Source organism: Esox lucius, chromosome 15, assembly GCF_011004845.1.
Source record: "Esox lucius isolate fEsoLuc1 chromosome 15, fEsoLuc1.pri, whole genome shotgun sequence".
Taxonomy (NCBI): Eukaryota; Metazoa; Chordata; class Actinopteri; order Esociformes; family Esocidae; genus Esox; species Esox lucius.
This window is the reverse complement of record NC_047583.1, coordinates 11,015,001-11,037,727: the sequence shown is the minus strand read 5'-3', so window position 1 is coordinate 11,037,727 and position 22,727 is coordinate 11,015,001. Positions and strand designations below refer to the sequence as shown.

Below are 22,727 nucleotides of genomic sequence, written 5' to 3'. Positions count from 1 at the left end.
GCACTGGTTTGCCGTCTTGCAGCTATTTTATGCTAAGGATTGTCTATTCAAAAACATACAAAGGGCTGTGTTGGAAGGGATGATTCCACTGTGAAACATCATTTAATGTTAGCCTTAGCTCTCTGGATTTGCTTCTTCACATTCCTAACCGTCTGAAACGTTGACAAGACAAAGTGTTTCAAATGGTAATGTTAGACTACAGGAGGAGACCGGCGCGCGCACACAGCCACAGTCAGTAAGTTGGTCAGCTTATCTTGGCTCTGACACAGTTCTGTATGTAATCTGTGTTGCTGGTTGGAGATTAGTTGTCTGCTGTAGCCACACGCTCCGCTCCGCAGGCGGTCAACCTGTTGTGTAGCTGTGAGGTCCAGCTGAATCTCTGTGCACTGAGATCTCTGTGCCGTGGTCCGGCGTGGCTTGATTTCCCCGGCCGGAATAACAACCAGCCTACATATCCTTACAAGCTCGGGGCGTCCCGGAGGAGAGCTACAACAGCCTGTGGAATATCCCATTCACAGCTGTGCCTTTATGACGTGGAGAAGTCAGGCCCACTGAGTGATTAGAAATGTATTATGCTGCCTCGGAGCGGGCATCACAGCTGGGCTGGGTGATCGGGTTGATTGAGTATAATTGCAGTCGTCAGTCGCCCGTCTGATATCAAAGTTGTCAGCCTTGACAGTGGAATGCAGGGATGACTGCATTCCTCTACTGCAATGTGTGGTCGACAATTCGCTTATAATACAGAGCGTGCGGGTGTGCTTGTGTGTGAGAGAGAGAGAGAGAGAGCGAGAGAGAAAAGAGTCTCTCCAGTGGCGTGTTGTTGGCACAAGAGTTTTGCAGACAGGGTAACCTCATACCTTTTACAGAGGGACTCTGGTGTGGTCAGCAGAATTCCTCAGTCAGCTCAGCTCTGTAAGGCTTGTGCGCTGCTAAGGCTGGCTTCTCAACCTTTGGCTCCTGTCCCTTGGCTTCTCGCCCTTTGGCTCCTGGTCAGCATACATTCCGCACCCTAAAAATGTTCACATTGCTGGTCAGTCAGAGTGGACATTACGCCTTCCTGTAATATACCTGTCCATACCATCCATCTATCAGGTACCGGTGTTTGATGATTAGCTGCATTGTAGCAAATGTCTTTCTTTGTAAAGAGGAAGGCCGATCTAATTGAAAATGATTTTCTTTGGCTAAATGAGTTGCATAATTTACCATGGTGGAAAGAAACTTTCCAGGTGTCCGGTTTTAACACATTTGTGTACAGTACCTCACTCCGTGGACTCATTTTGATTGTCTGAACAGTGATATATGTCATGGTTTTACTCTTACAACTACTGAAAATAAAAGTAGAGATGGAATAGAAACATACAAAGGGGCTGGTAAGTTGTGTGTTTAAGGTACCAACTCACTTATGTACAACAGGAACTCAGCTGCCAGGGACCCTTCTGTGGAGCTTGCACCTGGGTGCCATAGAATTTGGTTTACATTGTGTATCGTATGAGGCCTTCTCATGTAGAGCGTATTCACCTGTGTACTTGTCAGTGCATGCGTTTGTTTGTACTGTAGAAAATGGCATAGACCAGGTGCAGTACACCATTTGTTGGTGTCTCAACAGCTCCGATTAGTCCCGATGGACTGTTTGTGTTGTCTACATGGCTCTGATATAGGCCTTGGGGGTGATGCTGCAAGCTGGCTGATTACTATCAGGCTTCAGCCTGGCCCCCTTCAGCAACTTTGGCTCAAGTGTCTTACCTTACATGCGGGCGATACAGCCGCCGAGACCGGAGTGACTCGGTCAGGTGGTTGGCTGTGGTGGGGGTGGCCTGAATGTCATAACCTCACTGCTGACATGGCGGGGCCTGTGACTTTGATCCTGTCATTGCCTCTGCCCAGACTCTTTACATTTGTATTCATATATTTATCAATTCAAATTGTTATTCATCCATTCCATTAAATTATTCACTATCTGTGTGTGTTTGTCCCTGTCATAAGCTGCTCTCTCTGGGGAGGCCTATGATCTTGCTAGTGGTCACAAATTGGATCAAAGAGTGATTTGAAGGATTCATTTTTTTGTGTTGCTTAATGTGGGCTGTATTTGATGCCAGACTGGTGGAACCTTTGCCTGAAAAGGACAGCAGAAACCACTAACTCTCGTTAGCATATTATTGTATTAATTCTCTTGGCACAGTGGAGCGGGAACAGTTAACTCATGATCGTCAACGACAGCCTGTTACTTCCAATCCCGAAGCCTCTGGTACTGTTTAAGATTTCAGAATTGTTTTCAGGCTGGATGTGCCAAACTGGGTCCAAAGCAATGGGTGGTGCTTTCAGTCCAGAGAGAAGCAGTTATCATGGGAAGGACATGAGAGCAACACCCTGGTGTTGGAACTCCCAGAGAATGTAGAGGAAATAATGTAATTATCTGGCAGTGATGGGGGGTTGTTCCACCTGAAAAACACAAAGAGAATTTCAGCACCCATAATTGAATGGTTCTGAAATGTTTTTTGTAGTAAGTAACATGTCTACCCGATCCTATACCTTAAACAGAAAGTTTGTTGAAATATAATTTGATCACTGAGAAATGTAGCAAAGTCTTGGCACCCAAACTGGAAACCAGTTCCTCTTCATAAAATGTACTAACTATAACACATGATTTAAGAGGTGTTCAATAAATTGTCAAAAACTAAATTGCCAAGCCCATCCAAACCAAACATACGGTATCACTTTTTAATGTTTAACAATATTATAAAACTGTGACACAATTCCCAGAGTTGTTAATTCAACTTACAGTACTTTGTAAATCACCTAAGAAATTTGCTATTAAAACAATTTACCTAACAGTCTGTGTTTATTGGCTCGTGAAAACACCATAGATTAGAATCATTACAAATAATAATTTATAAAATTAAAACAATTTCTTGTTGTCCAGAAGGGAATTGTTATATTGTGAAATGGCGTGAAGAAAATCTAAGAAACTGGGCAAGCTGAAAACAAATACAGTAATAGACCCAAAAGCTGCCTGCGTCTGATGAAAGTCCCTTTCTTGGGAAACAGAGGATATCCAGTGGGGTAATGTGCTGGGGGACTCTCCTCCCAGTGTGATAAGAAGCACAACGGCTGGCATCCTGTGCCTTGGGAGACAGATGAAATCCAGTGGGGAAATGTGATGGGGGACTCCCCTCCCAGTGTGATAAGCACAACAGCTGGCATCCTGCATCCTTGGAGATGGGAACTTTAACTGAATTTAACTATGAATTTGCTAGCATCTGATTTTTCTAACTTGCTTATAAGATGAGAACTGGGTAGGAATTGAGGATGCTGTGGAGAAAAGTGGGCAATTCATGCACACAACTTTTCCACAAGCTCATTTTCTTGACCAGAGAGAACAACTGGTAATCAATTTATTTTAGGATGTAGAAACATCAATGTAATATTTTTCTTATGAAAGAACAGGTTAAATAATTAAATGTTTGGGCCGAAAAAAAGTATTCATTATTTTTTAATGCCATTGTTTTACATTAATAGAGGGGCCAGTCATTCATACTCTTTTCACTGCAGGAACAACTGAACCTATTAATATTAAGTGGGTAACTTTTAACTTCAACATTTAAATTCTCTGAAAAGGTGAAAATGAGCAGGAAATCACAAAAATCCACTGAGAATAAATTACATTGAATAAACAAATCTTGAAACCATATTTTCTATTTTCAAACATAGAAAACTGATTATATGCTACTAGTCTTTCACAACAAACTGAAATGGTGCATTCCAAGGACTTCTGGAATGGAATGACCCGGAATGAGCTGGAGGCACCACAAACAAAACACCAGCAGCATCAAGACGCCAGTTCTTTGGACATTGCTGGTAGCATTAATAGCAGGTGTTCTTGATTCTCTGCTGGGACAAAGGCTTGGTGATCTGTCCTACTTAGCCAGATAAATGAGTAGTAATGCAGTTTCTTAATAGCTTCTTACACTAGCTTAAACCTTAAGGGATCTAAAGAGTAACATTGCATTTAAAGCCATCAATGAATGGATTTTAGTAGCCATCTCATACGATGGTTACTACTTGACAAAAATGTCTGTGTGCATTCATCTGTCAATTCTCTTATGTAGATCCAGTTCAGTCAGAATCTCCAGTGACTATGCTGACCTTCCTAGTCTGACTCCCTTTGTTCTCCTCTGATCAATGTGTTTGATGGATTGCTTTGGCTGCTTAATCTGTCTCCCAGACTGTGTGCTGCAGTTGGCTACACAACACCATGCTAATGAGTGACTGAGCAGGGCGCTGATTGTATTAATGGTCTCCCTCACACCAGAGGAGGTGACAGATCACCCTGCGGCCTTCACAAGACATCCAGTCAGCCTGATTCAATTTGAGGACTGGAGGACACACCCCAATAGCACACCACATGTGTCTCTTGTGTTACATTATGGTGGAGGAGGGGGGCGTGGGTGTGGTGATGTTTGGATACACTGGGGATACGGCTAGAAGCGCTGACCACAAGCATTTGACGAAATGCTGAATTGACATATACGAGAATTACCTGCAGCCCCTCTGGCTTGGCGGCCGTGTCTTCCTGGGCTGGCCCCACAGAGCTGCATGGGGACCTGTTTAACTGGGCACATCCACAGCTTCATGTTTATCAGCACACAGACCAACACCATGGAGCCTGTAGCTTTTCTGCTTTCCCATGGGGGGGGGGGATCATACAGTCTGAGACCTAAACCTCTGCCCTCTTTTCCCGCACCTCTGACTGAATGGCCTGCCAATCGAGGGACACAAGTTCTCTCACGAGCATTGAGGCATGAGGCATTATGGTTTGGATTTAATCTCACCGATGTTGCACCGAGTTCAATATTCCTGCTGCAGACATTAAACAAAGTAGTTTCTTCCACAGAAAGGGAGGTTGAAGTGTACCTTCTCTATGAGCGTGAAGAATGTGGTTGCTTCTCTGAGCGACAGTGTGTCAGGGTGTAATCTGACCCACAGCTGGAGAACAACAGGTGCACATTAGAATTCCATCAGCTTTGGTCCTCATTAAGCTGCCTAATGGACCGAGCAAGGTTGTTTTGGGTGTTAAACCTGAGCAGGGTAGAACCTTCACACACACACACACACACACACACACACACACACACACACACTGCTTGGTTTTGATCCAGGGCTAAGGTTGTCTGACCTACCCGCTCCCAGTCAATGTCCTTACAACTTTCAAGTTGTGGATTTCCATTGCAAGCAGCATTTACGTGACTGCTCAGACAGCCACCTTCACCCACCTGATCTACTGCCATGTTCAGTGGAGTAACTAGTAGTGTCATTCTCCATGATGCATGCCTGAGATCTGTTTACCCCCGGCTCTGACTTTGGGTTTGGTTATGTCTCAGTCAGTGGGGAGTAAAACACTCATTCTGCCTTGTAGTTCTGGGGCGGAAGCATTTCTGACATGTAGTTCTTTGTTGAATCCTTCCACTGGGGATGGAACTAAAATGGGACTTGACTTGACTTGACAGGGGACTTGACAAAGGTGGTTGATCTAGCAGTCTGTCTGGGACTATTGCCTGACAGCCTCCACTTTGGAATAACTGACAGATGTGGCCGTAGAAAAAGCAGGGAAGAAATAGTTTTCACAGTTCTAGCACTAAAAAGAAAGCAGAAATGTGATTGTGCTTTGTTCTGAAATATTCAGAAACATTTGGCTGTCATTCAAATTGCTTTTTCCAAATTTTATAGATGTAGTCAGTGGATATGTCGAGGTTTTGATCTCCTCTCTCCGTCTCATTTTGTCTTCCTGGTACCAACTGACAGATGTATTCTAAGGCTGTGGCCATGGTGGGCAGTTGGGAACAAAAAACATTTAGCCATTTTGGGTGTGATCACGTATGTGTTCTCCTTTGCTAATTTGACTGTCAGCCTATTAAAAGGTCCACTTTTCTGAACTCGGTCGGTGAACATTTATTTTCTGGACAGGGTTCACCATGGCCTGCCGACGTACAAGTCCAATTGTGAATGCATTGGAAATCACAAGAGGTGATTGAAAGAGGGGGGCAGGTTCAGAGCAAAGACCTGACCTCTAACCTCTAACCCTGGATCACTGACATCATGGGTTGTCTGAATTCCACAAGTCTATCAGTTTCTCAGTCTGTCCTCAGTCATCCCCTCCCCTACCGCCATCATTCTGGAATGCTCTAATTTCCTTCAACTGAAAGTCTTTGTTGTGAATATTTCAATCCCACTGGGTGTTGCCGCTCTGTTCCCTCATGATAATCAATGGGGATACATTAGAAACAGCTCCCAGAATGCATCTGTCAAGAGTGTTTGTGAGAGACACTGGGTTATCAGCATGCGAGTCAGCTCGTCTGTCTCCGCCCATTCTTTCTGGGTGTGTCCCCTGGCCTTTAGCGTGAGTGGAAATGTTCAACATTTATTAATGGGTCTGAGATTATGTGCAAATTAATGTAACTGCTTTAACATGAACTACTGTAACACAATCCCCAAAATGAACGAGTCTACTCTTTTACGATGCCCCTATCTCCTGGCGCACAGCACGAGCCCTACCTCTGCTTTGTTCCTCATGACAGGTTGTACAGGGAAAAACAGTGCTTTAAGTATAGGGACTCACCCCCTACTTTCCTTCACCACCACTTCCTGTTTTAGACTGGGAAGAGTGGACTGGGTGGGAGCGCACGGTTGACATCCCTTGATCTGTTGTCAGGGAAACAAACCTTTAAGTTTTATGACCTGTCATTCTGTAGATTTCTTTATGGCTGATTGTTGGTTTAACTGCAGTGATAACAGAGACTGATGGGCGGAGAGGAGGTGTGTGTGTGGGTGTGGAGGTGGGGGGGGGGGCAATCTGAGGGTATCTATCAGAGGGTGGTGGGAGTTGTGAAGGTAGGTCCTCTGGCGTGTCTTATGGTTTGTTTACATTAAGTGAGAGATAATAAAACACTAGATATGCATATGTTGGCTTGCCTAATCATTTACAAAGCATGCAAGTTTATGCCGGCTTGTTCGAGATGCAGGATTTCGGCCATCACAAATGGAATGCTATGCTTGTGCACTGCACAGAAAGTCGTTAATGTAGCGACAATTGTCTTCAGACTTGCAAAACTCTGCGGGGCTCAGGTGAAAATGCGCCTCACGCTACCTCGGACGGTGATGTCTCCATCTATCTATCTGCAAGTTGAGACTGCAAAATCTTTTTCAATACTTCTTGGAAAATGTAGCTTAATATAAACAAGGCCTGAGTGAAAGTCATCAGAGCCACCTTTAACTGTTCAGAACATTTCTATATACAGTAATCCTTTATCCTTAGAACTGACAGTACTTGATGCTATGGTGCCTTTAGTGGTAGACAACACATACCAACACAAAATCTAGTGCAAAGTTGACATTTACAATTGTACAATGGGATATCATGTATTTATAGCTGATTTATGCATTTACAGTTTTGGTAGAGTGTACCGTTCCACCTGAAAGTAATGGGACAGTGAGGCATTTTCTTTTGGCTGTAAATTAGTTTTGTTTGTTTTTATTTAGCTAGGGTGTTTGTGTAGATTGCTTATATTAATAATAAATGACATCAAATTGGGTTTTTCCTGGCCTCGTAGAGAGATCTGTACCTGCTTTTGGGCTCTTTTATAGATTGGAGAGCCCTTTGGGCTTTTTTCTTTGTCACTGTGGGTGGAGGCCCCTAACCTCACCAGTGAACTATGTGTTGTCTTTGTGGTGTGACAAAGGTTTTGATGTGGTGCATATTTTCTCATATATTGAGAAAAACATGGAATTGTTGAAATGTTCTAGGTCCTATGTAAGTAATTCAAAGAGTATAGCTAATGATTTCCAATTACAGTTAGATTAATTAAACACTAAGCAGCTTGGTCAGTGCAGCTTTAGATTGTTTGATATAAGAAAACCATTGTTTAAAAAAAGAAATGTATAGACTTCTACAGCTATAGAACTCTCTAACATTCAGATCAATCGAGTGACTACTTTCTGTGAGCTGGTGACTCTAACATCAAGACAAGCAAAACAGCGGCCAACACCTCTGAATACATTTGGATGTGTCTTTGTTTGTGATCATGTTCCCCTGGCATTTTTCTCAAAGATGTCATTAGCTCGTTTGTAGCTCAGGTAGTTGGGGAATTACAGCAGACATCTGCCTTCTGTAGGAACTTTTACTGTGATAAATCACCTTAGACCCACACAGTAAAAAGACAGAGACAATAGCATGGGATGACCTCTTCGCCCGTGAGACTGTTAACTTGAGTGATTATTAGGACTGTTAAGCAGTTCACCAGTTGCCTGTTTCTGGGTTGACCCCATTCAAGGCTTGTGTCATTGGAATCCCCTGTGATGATCACTGTAGAAATGTGGGTACTTTCTTTCCAGCTCAGTGACGTGATACTGGTTGCAACTGGTTGGAGTTGCACTGTGGACAGACAAGTGCTTGCGCCTCTACTGACTGGCGGAGGGGACAGTAAATGGTAATAATGTATCCGTTAAATCTGCCCTTTCAGTTGCTTTATCTGTCAGGTTGGTGTCTAGGAGTCAGCCCAAATGTCATGGATAGGTGTGACACATGGGGCTTCTGGCTGAGCGTGCAGGAAAAAGGGATTATCCCCTGATTGCTTCCTGTCCCCTCTCAGCTCATTCAGCCTGTTAATTGAGCTTAATTAGGGTCAGTCTATTCAGGATGCTCCACGGAATTACCCAGCAGCAGTTCTGTATGAATATGTATAACGCCACTCCTCCCTTCTCTGTCTTTGTACCTCTCCCTTTCGCCCTCCCTCTCTCTTATGTTCGACTGTCTCGGAAAGTGAGTTAGCTCCTCCTCAGCCTCTTCCAAAAGCTTCCACAAAAGCCTTTGAGATTTCCCAGACTAGACCACGAGGGCCATTATGCTGCTGACAATATTGTTTGGACCCTCTGAATGCTGCTCTTATGGTTGCCAACATTGCGAACCTGACTCCTTCTGCCCATACAGCCGGCCAAGAACAGCCTAGTTTATTCTTTTACAGCCGCTCTTCAAGCACAGCATGGCTAATGGGCCAACTACTGGATTTCTTTTTTTTTTTTATATTATGTTACACTGTTGGTATTTGTAAGCTTTTTACCAATCAATTCACTTGGTCTTGTATCAAGTATTTGGTTTGGTTTTGTCAAGGTTTGGTTGGCTGTGGTCAACGGACAGGGAGGAACATAAGAGTTCACCCTCTATTGGCTTCGAGTTGAACCTCAAGTCCTCCACCTAATCAAATAACCACATAAACATTAATGAGTACAGCCCTGTATCCTATCCTGCAGGGAAAGGTATTAATAATATGAATTTTGTCATTGTTTTAATTCTGCTTAACCATATTTCAGACAGTCCGGTTAATGTTCCTTGCCAACTAACAAGACAATGGGAGTCATGATAAAAATAGTATACATTTTATTATGGTTTGACTTCTGCATTTAAATATTTCAGTTAGTACTTAATAAAGTAAAGCAAGGCGCACAAACCCTGGAGAAAAAGAACAGCCGTTGGATTTGTCATACTCCAGTAATCTCAATTGGCCAGTTTGAATGAAGGTTCTGTATAACCACAAGCATGTGCCATAAAGTAGCATACTGTGTGTTTTTAGAAAGCTGCTCCCAGTTTGGACCCACCAGGAAAGCATAACATTTGGTCTGCCTTTTTACGGACATTAATACTAGGGAATGCGAGTGGACTATGACTTTTCTCAACTTAGTTATTTATTCATTTATGGCTATAGGTTTGGTCCTTTGGCTTTGTATACCGTTCAAGCCAGCCTCCTAATCCTTCCATCTCTTCCCTTCCCCTCTCATGAGTTCCCTCTTTTCTTTCTGCCTGTCTTTCTCTGCCTATCTCTCCTCAGCCTGGCTTTAGAGCACTCCGTTCTCTTGAGGTCAATGTGGTATACAGGGTCCGACGAGACAAGAGTCCCAGTCATAGCTGCATTCCCTTGTGCCTCCCAGATGTTATATATCATGGTGCCCGTGGAAAACCGCTTTGGGTTTAAAAGAAGCTCCTGCATCCTCCACGTTGGCCAACGGAAAAGCAGGATAAAACAACACCCATGGTTAGCTTGTAGTTCCTATACTAAATAAAACATCCCTGGTCCTGACAGAGGGAGAGTGAGACTAGCCCGAGCACTTTCACTTTTTCCCCTCCTTTCCTTCTCTCCGTGCTTGGTTGCCATGCGTTACCCTGGAGGATTACGATTCGCTGTGCCCAGGAGCTGGTTGAGGGAGTTTCCACATGTGCCTCCGTATGTGAGTCAGCCATTGTGTGGTGGTGTGACTGTGTGTGTCGCTTTAAGACCAGAGGGCTGACTTGGTTGAATCCACTTTATGATCACAGAGCGCCGGAGTCTCCTTGCTTGCTTTTCAAAGAGCTTTTAGATTAAAGGTTTGGACGGAGGTAAGGGATGTTTTTTGTGTCTCTATTTCATCCCTTCTCTATCACCAGGATTATGTGGAAACTGTATTTTGTTTCCGACTATGGTTGTCTTTTATCCAGGTGCACAGGTGTAGACAGGTCTGTGTCTAGTGCTCTGTTTGTGTACAAGCAGACTCTGGCATCTATTGTTGAGGGGTCCAGTAGGAAGGAGACTGGCATGTTCACTGCTCTTGTGCACAACTCTTATAGCTCTGTAGACCGAAGTCAGTATGACTGGGAGAACTGAAAAAGGGACCCTTTTGTCGTACACAGTACCTTGCAATCAGCTCACTGTAAATTGTCAACATTAAATTACTTCAGTTTGACTTGCAGATTATTGGTGCAGTTTGTTATGGTGGATTGTTGTGGTACATTCATTGAGGTGTTTTTGGTCTGTCTTAGGCCATGATTTAGGTCCTATGGGACTTATCACTGCAGGATTGCTTCTTGTTATTAGTAAATGCTTTCACACTGTTAGTATTTATCTAATTCGGGGATTACTACCACATCTGTAAATCATTCTGTTTATAATGGAAAATTATCAAGGACACTAACAAGCAGTTTGATTGATGCTGAAAGGCTTTGGCTTGGCAGTGTGATCTTCCACAATGTAATATGCCTGCACTATATGATTCAAAGACTTGATTTTCTCCTCATTACTGAATGGCCACAGAAGCCTGTAATAGGAAACTGTTTTGAGTTCAGGCGCAAATCTCTCTTCATCTTACAAAATTCAATACATTTTGTTTACTTCCTGTTGTCTGTCCGTGGGAATCTCTTGGGAAAGTAAGTTTTACTCTGTTCTCTCTTTAGTACAGTTGTGAATAGAGGTCGCTGCCCCTTTAAGAATTGCCTAGGCTTAAGGCTTGGCTCTGTGCCACAGGAAGGTGAAAAATGATGGAGGCCCAAAGGCACTGATTTGACAGAAGGAAAGTAACATGGGGAAGAGCTGGATAACGATAATAGATGACGTGATGTGTCTGAGTGAACAATGAAGTTCACGAGAGACCTGAAACCTTTAATGCAGCCATTGTGTCTGTCTAAATGATGAATGAGGCAATAGTTTTACCTGTGTATTTTGTTGGTGCACTTATGGTCAAATTGAATGCCAAATCAAGCAGTCTGGCAGTGTTTGATTGATTGGTTATTTCCTGTGATAGGGCTATGCAGAAGCATTCTTCATATCGTGGTGTGTCACAGTGCTTTTCTTTTACAACACATGTTAGTGTCTACTTGACTGAGCGAAATGCACAGCTAGTGCTTCCTGATCTCCAGCCTTGGGTAGCTCACTGGGTTAAAAAGTGCACGTCCATGAAAGTTGTATTGCTGAGGCTGTCCTCCTGGGAAGGCCCAACCCACCGGCGCCATATCAAGGGTTTGCTGAGGTAACCTTCCTCAAGTTAACTTTCAAGGACAAGGCTGAGGCGGTCACAGACAGCCTGGCCCAATACACAATACAGTGTGAAGTGTGCACGGTCTTCCAAAACGTTGCTCCGTTTGCAGTTGTTTGCCGTGCGTGTGCCTTGGCGTGCACCGTCTGTAGTTGGCTATATAGTGCGTTTGATCATGAAGGGGACACGTTCAGTGATTACTCCACCCTCCCTGAAACCCAACCATGCAGTGTTTCAACCCCTGTGGAAGGGAGTCCTCCTAGCCCAAGGCTCCGTCTCTGAGCCGTGCCGTCAGACTAAACAGGGAAGAAAACGTGGGAGTCATCCTGGGGCATTAGCAAGAGATTGCTAGGTCACAGGGATCTGTGCTGTGGGAGAATGGGGCAGGGTGGGGCCTCTCTGCTCCTGAACAGATGGTCTGTCGGAGAGGCTATTGACAGACACAAGCCTGCAGGCAGAGCTTCGGCTGTGACTCAGGAAGACTTGTTCCCCTCACAAAATACCGTTACAATGCTCCTCTTAAGCCCAAAGCAGAAGGCCGATGTCTACCAGAAAGTGTGTGTATTTGTTTGTGCTCGTGCGCCTTTGAGGCTTCAAAACAGCAGCCCTTAAAGCCTGAATAAACATCATTGGAAGTTGGCTCTGTGTCACGAGCAGCATTGAAAGGACCTGGAATCTGACACTGTGGCAAATGTCCTTCTGACTCGCCAGCTGCATTTTGTCTATTGGCTCTCAGATACCTTTGTTTGGTTTCTTCTTATTTATGTTGTGGGGTGGCGGGGGGGGGGGGGGGGGTTGAGACATTTCCCTGCTTCAATCTATTGCTGTGAGGTTCTGATCCATTGTCAATGCCAATCAAAGTCAGAAGGCGGTGAGGGGGTTGGGAAGGTGGCAGGTGGTTGGTAAACCTGCCGCGAGAGATGGATTTTACCAAAGATCCTAAAGACTGTGGAATGCAGGCCTGAGGCCATTAGCCTGCAGGAGCGGTCAACCAGGCCCCAATGACCCCTGCTGGCTCTTAACCCTGGACATGTGACCTACAGCCGAAATCTTTACAAGTCTTGTTGACACGACTGACCGACCTTCTTCATAAAGACGGGTTGGAATGCGTTCTTCATAATCAAGACTTAAATGCCTTTACCGAAGCACTATGTCACATTAGGAAGGTCACCGTTACCGAGGCTCCAGCCTATGTCGCCTTCGCCCCCTTAAATACCCCAGCACGTTTGTCTTGTCGCTCAGTGGACTCCTGTACCGCCCTGCTTCCTAGGTCTTAGAGGTAGAGGTGCATGGGACAGCGAGAGGTAGAGCTAAGTGGTCCAGTAATGCCACGGCACAGACGGTTAATCCCCAGGGTATTTTACACCGTGTCCCGGCCTCTCGGACATGTTGCTGCACCTGTGGAGGGCGGCTGTGACGGGGGAAGCTTTTCTGGCGCGTGAGCTAACCCTAACCCCGTGGAAGGGTTATGTTTAACTGAGCGGCGGTGCTCTTTTGCCTCGACCCTGATACAGTAAGAAAGCTCTCCTGGCGTTTCTGTATTTTGGAGTCCGCCCCTGGAGCCCAAAATGGAGGTTTGAATTGTAGTGTTTAAAAATAAACAGCGGGCAAACCGTAGCCAGCTTTCTGAAAAACTCTCCCAGTCGATAAAAGAAGACGTCAGTGAGTTCTGTGGCGTCGGAAAAATGTGAGTGATGTTTAAGTTGGAAAGGGAGGGGGAGGAGTTTCTACCGTAGTCATCCAGTTGGAGTAATGTTTAGGTTGGAAAGGGAAATAAGGACACTGAGTCAGGGGGCGAGGAGTTTCTACAGTAGTCAACCAGTTGGTGTAATGTTTAGGTTGGAAAGGGAAATACAGACACTTTGAGTCTGAGGGGGAGGAGTTTCAACAGTAGTCAACCAGTTGGAATGGCACAGCAGTGTCAGACCTGGTCTGACTCCTTCGGGATCCTTGTGATGTAAACATGGTACAGTTTGGAGCCGAAAACATGGAAGCATTGCATTTAAGTATAGGAGATTGGGTGTCAGATGAAAGCTGAGTTTTTAGAAATGCATATATATATATATATATATATATATATATAAACACACTGTGAAACCTGGACATCTATGATTGGTTCAGATTTGGTCTCCTTTATACCAACTAGGTCTACACTTGGTCTTGTTTGAAAAAGGGGAAGGGTTGCTAATGAGAATAATATCCAATGCGCAGAGTAATACCTAAGAAATCAAACTTAATTTCTAATATAATAGCTGGAACCCTAAATCTTAGTTTTTTGGAAAAAATGCCCACAAAAAACTAACGGGGAATTTGCTGTAATTCTTTTAAGATTTTACATCTGCGTTGTTCTTCAAGTAGTAGAAGAAAGTCTTTGGGCTTACAGTTGTTGAAAGGTTTGTTTCCATTTACAGTCAACAATTTGTTTGGCATACATTTGTTTGGCAAGTCGATGTTTAATGTGTCGAACTTTTAACATGACTTGCCCTCTTGTAAACAGACATTGGAACAGACAGTGAATCTGTTTCTCAGAAGCTTAATGTACAATAGTCCTCAGATCAAAGCTGGGTGTCCCCTTCTTAACCACAAAAAGACCAATGTCCTCCACTGACCAGCAGATTAGGAATCAGCCTTAATTGTAACACCTGTTATCAAACCAGGTTTGTCACAGACCGTTTAGGGAGCTGCGTTTTCTAACCCCGCCGTCCTCCTTTCTGTGTGTCCCTCAGATGATCCTTTGCATCACAGCAGGGGCAGAGGAGACCAGGCACACCATGCTCAAGGAAGGAGCTCTGAGAAGGGACTGAGATTGTGGGACACAAAGGTGAGTCTCGGGTAATGTCTCGGGTAATGTCTCGGGTAATGTCTCGGGTAATGTCTCGGGTAATGTCTCCCATCAGAGGTTTTATCAGTGCTTCACGAAGTGGTAGTGAATGTTGGTGAAACAATTCTAATGTTTGTATAAGAAATGATTTTTCATGCATGAGTGGTCTTCGATGTTTGTTAGTAATGGTACTTTGCTTACCTTTTAGACAAATTATTATTATTGTGTCTGTTGTAGAAAGGACTGTCCCTGTCCTTTCTACAACAGAAAAAAAAATTATCAACTGAGATTTGACTGATCTATCAACTAATTCACTAGTCTAAATGTAAAACCTTTGTGAAAACAAAGTTGCTGCTTTCATTAAATTTGATACAAATGTATTTGTTTAAATTAATAAGTCAAGAGAAATAGAAATCAAATGAACTTTTCTTCACTTGACTGTGTGAATTAATTGGTGCATGCTGGAGAGTAGCCCATTTCAGAACCGTGGACATTGACCTATCCACTGCTTTAAAATAGGCCAAGTGAACATTCTTAAGTTCAGCATGTTGGAGAACGTCTCCGTACCACACATTGCAGACGACTGGGGAATTGCGTGTTACAGAGACAGAAAGGTTTGGCATGGCAGGAGAATCCTCTCGGATGAGAGAATGCCATTGATTTGAATAACCAAGAACCCTAAAAGGTTTCATTTGGTGTTGGATGAGGCCTTATTGCAAAATCAAGTCTCATAAAATAACTGTATTTTGTTAGTGCCTCACCCTTGGTCTTGCTCTACAGTTTATGTAGCACATGTGTTTTTGAGTGATGGTGTAAGCCATTAGATGAAATGTAACAGGTGTAAATCAGACGCATTTTGTGTGGCAAGGCAACAGCTCAACTTAAAACCATCTTTGTCAAGAAAGAGGCAAACCCACAACGATCACTGCCATGTGACTCTAATGACCCTAACCAATGTATTTATTGGTGTGTAGGTCCAACCTATGTTTGGTTTGGTGACTAGACAACCTCTGATGTAGCGCCAGCTGAGAAAGTCATACCTAAAAACAGATGACTGTCTTTAGTCTCTACCAGAAAAACGTGCATAACACAATGTGATGTCTCTATGGCTAGTTTATCGACCCATGGGGATGTCTCGCAGGGAGTTAAAAATGCTAAGGCTATATTGTCAACCATTGTCCACTAGACAGATTATGCAGTAAAGTCACAGCAAGGGCACCCAAGCTGCTGTCAGTAACACATTGACAAAGTCAAACCAAGGCCCTAAGTCTCAAACCCCTCTTGACAAGTCTTTGGTTCACTTGCCTCTGATTGGACTCTGGTTGTGCGCCTACCTCACTAATCTGAAACCCTTTGGGGTTCTCTGGAAGTCATTTTCCCGTCACACATAAAAGCCATGAAGGCTTAAAGCATATTGGACACACTGGTGCCGTCGCCATGGTGCCTCTCCAGAAAAAGGAGTAAAATATGAAGAGCGGGATGTGTTTCCAGCTATTAGAATTTAAATTGTTAAGCTCTGCAATAATGCCTTTTCTTCTTTTTTTCCTGTTCACTGTTATCCTAATTAAACCTAGTCCGTGACTGTCGACCTCCCGTAAGACTGATTAGTCGGTAAGACTAGTGTGGTAATGTCCATGTGCTCAACCAAACACTGCCAGGCCTCTCTCTGTGCAGCAGTGTGACGAGAACTGAGTGGTGTCACGCCAGCAGATGTATGCCTTGCCTTCCTTCGTATCTCAGAATCCGTTTCCTTTGTCTTCCAGATATGTAATGGGAAACTCCGAGAGCCAATACAGCATTCAGGGGCCCAAGAGCACCAGCTTAATCCTCCCCGGGAAACCAAAGCCCTACTCACTGAAGTATCGCTCGACCAAAGACGAGGTTCTGGCCCCCCATACGTGGTGGAAAGGTGGCCCGGCGGGCTCTCGGTACAAGGCTAGGGCTGTTGGTCGCGGCTGCCTCTCCCCCCTGCAGAGGAGGGGAGAGCCGTACGTCTCCAAACACTACGACTATTTAACCAAGGGGGTGAGAGGTAGTCCAAATTGCCACCGCCGGCATGGTTCCCCACCAGCAGGCCGCTCCCTCCTAGCGGAGAACGGATGCTGCCCGTATGAGGGCAGTGGAAGCCCATACCGCAGAGCCTCCAGGGAGTTGAACGGCCATGCCGTGAACGGACACAGGACCCCAGAGAGGATGCGAGGAGAGGGGGAGGAGGGGCTGGAGGAACAGAGCAGCCCCCGGGTGGTCATTAAGAAAGACGGTAGCCTGAGGGTGGAGTTCACCAACACCAACAGTGGGGTGCTCCTCGAAGAAGCGACGGGGCCCGTGAAGCTGCTCAAGTTCTCCCCGACCCGCGACACCAACCCCAGCCTCTCTGGCAGCGGCCGGAGGTCTGACGCCCACAGCAAAGCTCTGCCGCCGGCCTCCACCGCCCGGACCAGCAAGGGCAGCTCGCTGAGCTCCGAGGGTTCCTGGTACGACTCGCCCTGGGGGCCCAGTGCGGAGTTCTCAGACCACGACCAGTCCTGCTCTTCCAGTAGGAACAGGAAAAATAGTAGGGCTGAGCAGTTGGAGACCTTTGGCCAACAGTCCCCCCCGGTGTCCATCTCAGATCTTTACAGGGACCCCACTATGGCTGTCACCTTCCCCACGGCCAAGGACCTGCTGACCCAGTACTCTGAATCCTCCAGTCATATTCAGCATCGGGCCTCCTTTGTAGATGTCCCTGCAGAGGAGGAGTGTCCAGAAGCCAGGCAGTACTCATCCTATACCCTGCCCTGCCGTAAGGCCCAGCCCAGCGTGGAGGGATCTGCCCTGAAAAAGGGCCCTGGCTCGGTGAAGAGCCGTATGAGACGCCTCAGCGACTGGACAGGCAGTCTTAGCAGGAAGAAGAGAAAGACACCGGTGAGGAGTCTGTCTGTTTGATCAGGGTCCCTTCGCCAAAATTACAACAGAGAAGGATTCATCCTTTTTATTCTTTCATTTGTCTTTAAGTGGCACACAAATCTTAATTGGACAATGGCCAGGAAAAACCTTTCGTGTATATGTACAGGGTGGTCTAGTGGTAGAACTAATAACTGAACTAAATGTCTAAAAGTGATAAGCCAGGGATGGGCAACTGGTGCCGCCAGATCAAACTCCTGCCCCATTAGAGTATGTGTAGAATTCCAGAAACTAATGTTTCAATTGGCAAAACAAGATGTTGCACCTTGGTGAAATTGCAGGAAAATTTGATGTAGATTTACCAATGGTGTCTGTCAGATAATCTGATTCGTGTGTTATATTGTAAAATAGCAACACTTATTATTTTAACAATTTATATTAAAAAAAAACATTTCAACATTTTAATGAAATTATGGAAACCAACAAGCCACCACTGTCCCTTCTCAATGACAACCATTCCTGTTAACTGATGTTGTTTTTCCCAGGGTCTACACAGATCCATGAACCATCTTCATGGCCTGGTATGTAAAACCAGTTGGTCTACAGCTGTGTCTCTAGTCAGTTCTGTAGCTGTACTCTGTTGCTAGTTCACGATGACACTGTCATAGGGGTACTGCAGTGTCTAGTAAAATCTGGTCACTTTTCTCAGTTTTGCTCCATTGCTCCACAAGGGAATACAATGACCGTCAGTCTTCCAGTACTTGGCCCAGACCAGTCTCCCCATTCTGTTAGTTTCCTGTTACTGAGTGTGTGAGTGTGTATGGGGGAGGGGGGGATATCTCTGATAGCTTCTTGTCTGGGTACTGTTACTGGTTACCATATGCCTTAGCAACCACACGCAACTGCACGTTATCTTGGCAGTGGTGATGGCGTATTGATTATGGTCAAGAGACTACGTAGACCACCAGAGAATACGAGAGAGATAGAGGGGGAGGTGTACTGGTAATGTTTGTTGTGAGACAGACTTTGGTGATTTTCATTGAGATGTTTTTGTTTGAGTAATTCAGACCTGATTCAAGCAGGTCTACATGGTGTACAGTAGGTCAGTGATGCTGCATGGGTCAGACCTTTCAGAATGGAACATGGACAGTATCATTTAACGTATCGCAATAACCATGTTTACTATCCATAGTTTGTTATAAAAGCTTATTTGAGCATTCAGCCCCAGATGTGTAATCACGAGGGCCATGTCCCAACTGCCCCTTCTTAATTATGCATTGTTAGATATTCCCAAATTAGCTTAAAAACATAAACATGGCCGTGGTTTGTTTCAACATAATGCATACATTCATTTGCTGTTTTTTAATCTTTTCATATGGCTGGACGATTGCTCTTAGCCTTTGAAATATACTGTAGAAAAAAACCTAAATTTAATTTTGGTTTATGCCAAGTTGTTGGGTCCCAGGTCTGAAGAGGTCACTGATTTAGAATGTGAGGATGAGAACCAGAATTATTTTGGTCATCCAGGACCAGAGTTGAATGGCCGTGCTGTTGGATGCACTGAGTGCATACTGTAGCTGCTTGTTCATTAGGGTCTGAATAAAAATATCAAGGGGATAAAGAACTTCCCTAAGGCAGAAATGATAATACTTGCTCATTCATTTCGGTGAGACTTGCGTTGCAGCTAGAGTGTAAGCCTCTCCTGAGCCAGAGTGTTCACTCTAAATTAGTACCGACGTCTCTTAAGTCCTTGTAATCTCTTGTCATGTGTTGGACTTGAGAAAAGATAGACATAGGACACACAGCTCCTACAGTACCTTTTCAATGAGGAACCCTTGACATGAAGTTGTTCAGCTTTCCAGTAGCGCTTCGTAGGTCAAAGGTCAACTGCCCAACACAGTCTGGTCAATCAAAAGAGCACTCACATTCCCATTATACACCTGAAATGTATGTCCTTTTTTTTGGCATTGGCCCCCAAGCTTCAGGGCTTAGTAATGAGCAGTGATACTTTTACTAATTAATATTATCCGGTGTTCTGACTGGCGTCTTGTTTCCAGGTGACCTCTGGATAGTGTAATTGAAGCTCTTCAGTTTTTAACTTTACGGATTTCTCTGCATAGGATCCAGCTGGTTCGGGGGCCAGCGCCGGCCTTGTTTTTCCCTGGCCTAGAGCTCTCAACTGGGTCTCTAGTTTACCATGGCCACCCAATCATTCCCAGCGTCTTCTTCCCTGACAAATCTAGACTTATTTTTTTTATTTTTTTTTTTATTTCAAGAGACGACCCAAATCAGTACTAATTCCCTTCCACCTGGGCTCCAGTGCTCACCCTGCGAGCCAGCCCCCTCAGACCCAGGCCAGGTGCTCTTGAGAACCAGCTGTGGGATTTGGGAGGCCGAGTCAGAAGGGGGGACACACAGAGGGCGAGTGAGGGGTAGACTAGGTGAGAGACTGTGGAAGGGTCACTGCATGTGTTTGAAGTGCCCTCAGCCCAGTAGCCAGGAGAAAATCCATTCTCCAATCAAGTGAATTCAGAAGAAGAAAGAGCTGAGCAGCAGTTGCATGAAGTAGTGTCCTACTGGGATTGGAGCTTCACAGGCTCAATCAAATTGTCTCGGTCAGAAACCTCATTCAGCTAGGTACCTGCATTAGGAATTTTGTGTCCCCTTTCTCAGTCTGGGAAGTGTCTCCATGCCAGGGACTGTGCCCTCACCCCACCCTCTCACCACTCCTTACGCTCGTCTTTGTGTCCTTCTAGGAGCCCATGTACAAGGAAAGCAGTGAGGCTTTTGACAGCGGAGTGGACGGGTTGGCAGCTGACGCCGGCTCTTCGTCCCAGGTGTCCAGCCTGTGGTACCCTGGGAGACCTGTTGGTGTGGGGGCCACCCGGGCCCAGTCTGCAGGGGCCCTCCACCACAGCAACGACGCCCTCCGTCAGAACATCTATGAGAACTTCATGCGGGAGCTGGAGACCGAGACTGGACAGGGAAGTGGTGGAGGAGGAAGTGGTGAACGCGGAGATCCCTCGACGGGAACGGAAGAGGGGGGGGGGAGCAGTAGCGATTCAACAGGGGGCTCCCTGGAGCAGCTGGACCTCCTGTTTGAGAAGGAGCAGGGGGTGGTGCGCAGGGCTGGCTGGCTCTCTTTCAAACCCCTCCTGACCCTGCAGAAGGACAGGAAGTTGGAGCTGGTCACACGCAGGAAATGGAAGCAGTACTGGGTGACCCTGAAAGGTGAGTAGAGCTGTGCAGGCAACAGGCTGAGGCCCGGTTCACAACGTGGTCATCAGCTGACATACCTTTAACTGAACCATGAATACTCACGCTTGATTGGATCGCGCTGAATGGTGTGAGGAGTGTAGGTGGCAGCAGAAGGTCAAAGGCCACTTGAGTTGGGGGCATTTGCGTTCTCGGGTACAGTCGATATGACCACAAAATGTTTTATGGAATACAATAACTGGAATGTTGTCTACACTGAGAGACAGAGATGAAGGCCCATTTGAAACTCTACATCTCATTAAAGTCAATCTTCGTACTAGAGAGACGTACGACTAAGTAAGAGTAGTAACAGCTGTTCACGTGTTTTTTTTTTTTTTTTCTCTGCATACTAGAATGTGTCCTGGGCACACCTCCTTAACATAGCCAGGGTGTGCGTTACATTGACCATAGCCTGATCCTTTACCGCCCTAAAAGATTAAAGGGAATTATGCTGGTGCATTTACCGGCTAAATGGATAAACCTCAGGCCAGGAGCACGGTTGTTCTGAGTTTTTGACACTCAGCCTCCCTTCCTCTTCATTGTATACTTTACTGAAAAAGAGCAGGGTCCAACGAATGACATGGTGAGGTCCTTCGTCCACCCTCTGACCACCGTCCTTTTCCTTCAGGTTGCACGTTGTTGTTCTACGAGACCTATGGGAAGGGTTCCCCTGAGCAGGAGCTTTCTCCACGCTACGCCCTGTTTGCAGAGGACAGTGTCGTCCAGGCCGTTCCTGAACACCCCAAGAAGGAGAACGTTTTCTGTCTCAGCAATACCTACGGAGATGTCTACCTCTTCCAGGTGAGATCATCTCCGGCAACGGGATAGACTCAGCTGTGACCGGGGGGTGGTGGGGAGGGTTGGGAGACAACAAACCTGGCAACTCACCTCTTTATGTGTATATATGCGGCATTGTCCAATAAGACATTTGGCTCTGACATCCCGCCAAGTCTGATGGGTTTCCCAGATCAGAAGGTCAGGTGTAGCCTGCTGGAATCTGATCGGCTATAGCAGAATGTGAAATAAGCATTAAAAAATATGTATTAAACGGTTTGGCCGTTACATTATTTTCATGACTTTGTCCATAACCGCCGGTCTCATGGTTTTTCACATCCTTTGACTCAAGCTCACCCTCGACTGAACAAAGCAGTGGCCGGTAGTTGCCTCCAGTAACTTGAATAATACACCAATGAGCTGTGCGATGATGCTCTGGTAGCACAGTCAGTCGTGTTAAAAATAGATCTATTTGTTAAGTGCAGTGAATATGTTAAATATTAATGTACTCTCAGGTAACACGCGGTCAAACTACAGCTGCCTGATCTGCTATCTTACTGGTTTTGCCTCTATCCTGCATGATGTTAACTTGGTGTTGGCTTCCTGAGCACGTCGTGGTGTTGGCTTCCTGAGCACGTCGTGGTGTTGGCTTCCTGAGCACGTCGTGGTGTTGGCTTCCTGAGCACGTCGTGGTGTTGGCGGCGGCCTGACGCCATGTCCCCCACCGCTCTGCCCGCGGTCACCCTCAATTCTCCAACCAGTCAACACTGACGAGGAGCAGAAGCTGCTGGTGGGAAAGGTTTTGTGCTCTGCGTCCTGAGCCGCTGTGGCAGATGGGTTTTATAGCCTCCGTCTGGTTGAGCGGGCACCTGGAGCATGTTCTGATGACGTGTCCACACGGATGTAGTCCGCGGCTGGTCTACAGTGGCTGTGTCGGCTGACCGGGAGAGGGCAAACCCTGTATATTCAATGTATTCACACGGGATACTAGTGGAAGGGGGTGTTTACAAATACAGGCACATGCAATCACACACACGTGCTTGTTGCGTTGTTTCAAACAAAAATGAAGCAGATCCAGTTTCTGATTGTAGACAGTTAAGGAGATTTCACCAGTCCCGGTGAAGGGGCTGTGTTGGTCTGCCTCTGTGCCTCGCTGACCTTATTT

The 22,727-nt window shown here is 45.6% G+C and overlaps 1 protein-coding gene across 3 annotated transcripts in view; it reads left to right on the top strand.

Annotated features, from left to right (window-relative positions):
- tiam2a (TIAM Rac1 associated GEF 2a) overlaps positions 1-22,727 on the top strand; it is a 70,358-nt gene that overhangs the window by 10,316 nt on the left and 37,315 nt on the right. Inside the window, exons 1-6 of one of the 3 annotated variants that reach the window (XM_020054064.3) lie at positions 10,376-10,420; positions 14,556-14,650; positions 16,414-17,554; positions 18,079-18,114; positions 20,290-20,764; positions 21,417-21,589. In XM_020054064.3, the coding sequence (XP_019909623.2) occupies positions 16,421-17,554; positions 18,079-18,114; positions 20,290-20,764; positions 21,417-21,589 (1,818 nt within the window). In that variant the 5' untranslated portion in view covers positions 10,376-10,420; positions 14,556-14,650; positions 16,414-16,420. Of the gene's footprint in view, positions 1-10,375; positions 10,421-14,555; positions 14,651-16,413; positions 17,555-18,078; positions 18,115-20,289; positions 20,765-21,416; positions 21,590-22,727 lie in introns of those variants that run through there. The other 2 variants (XM_010879186.4, XM_010879187.4) reach the window with 2 other exon arrangements.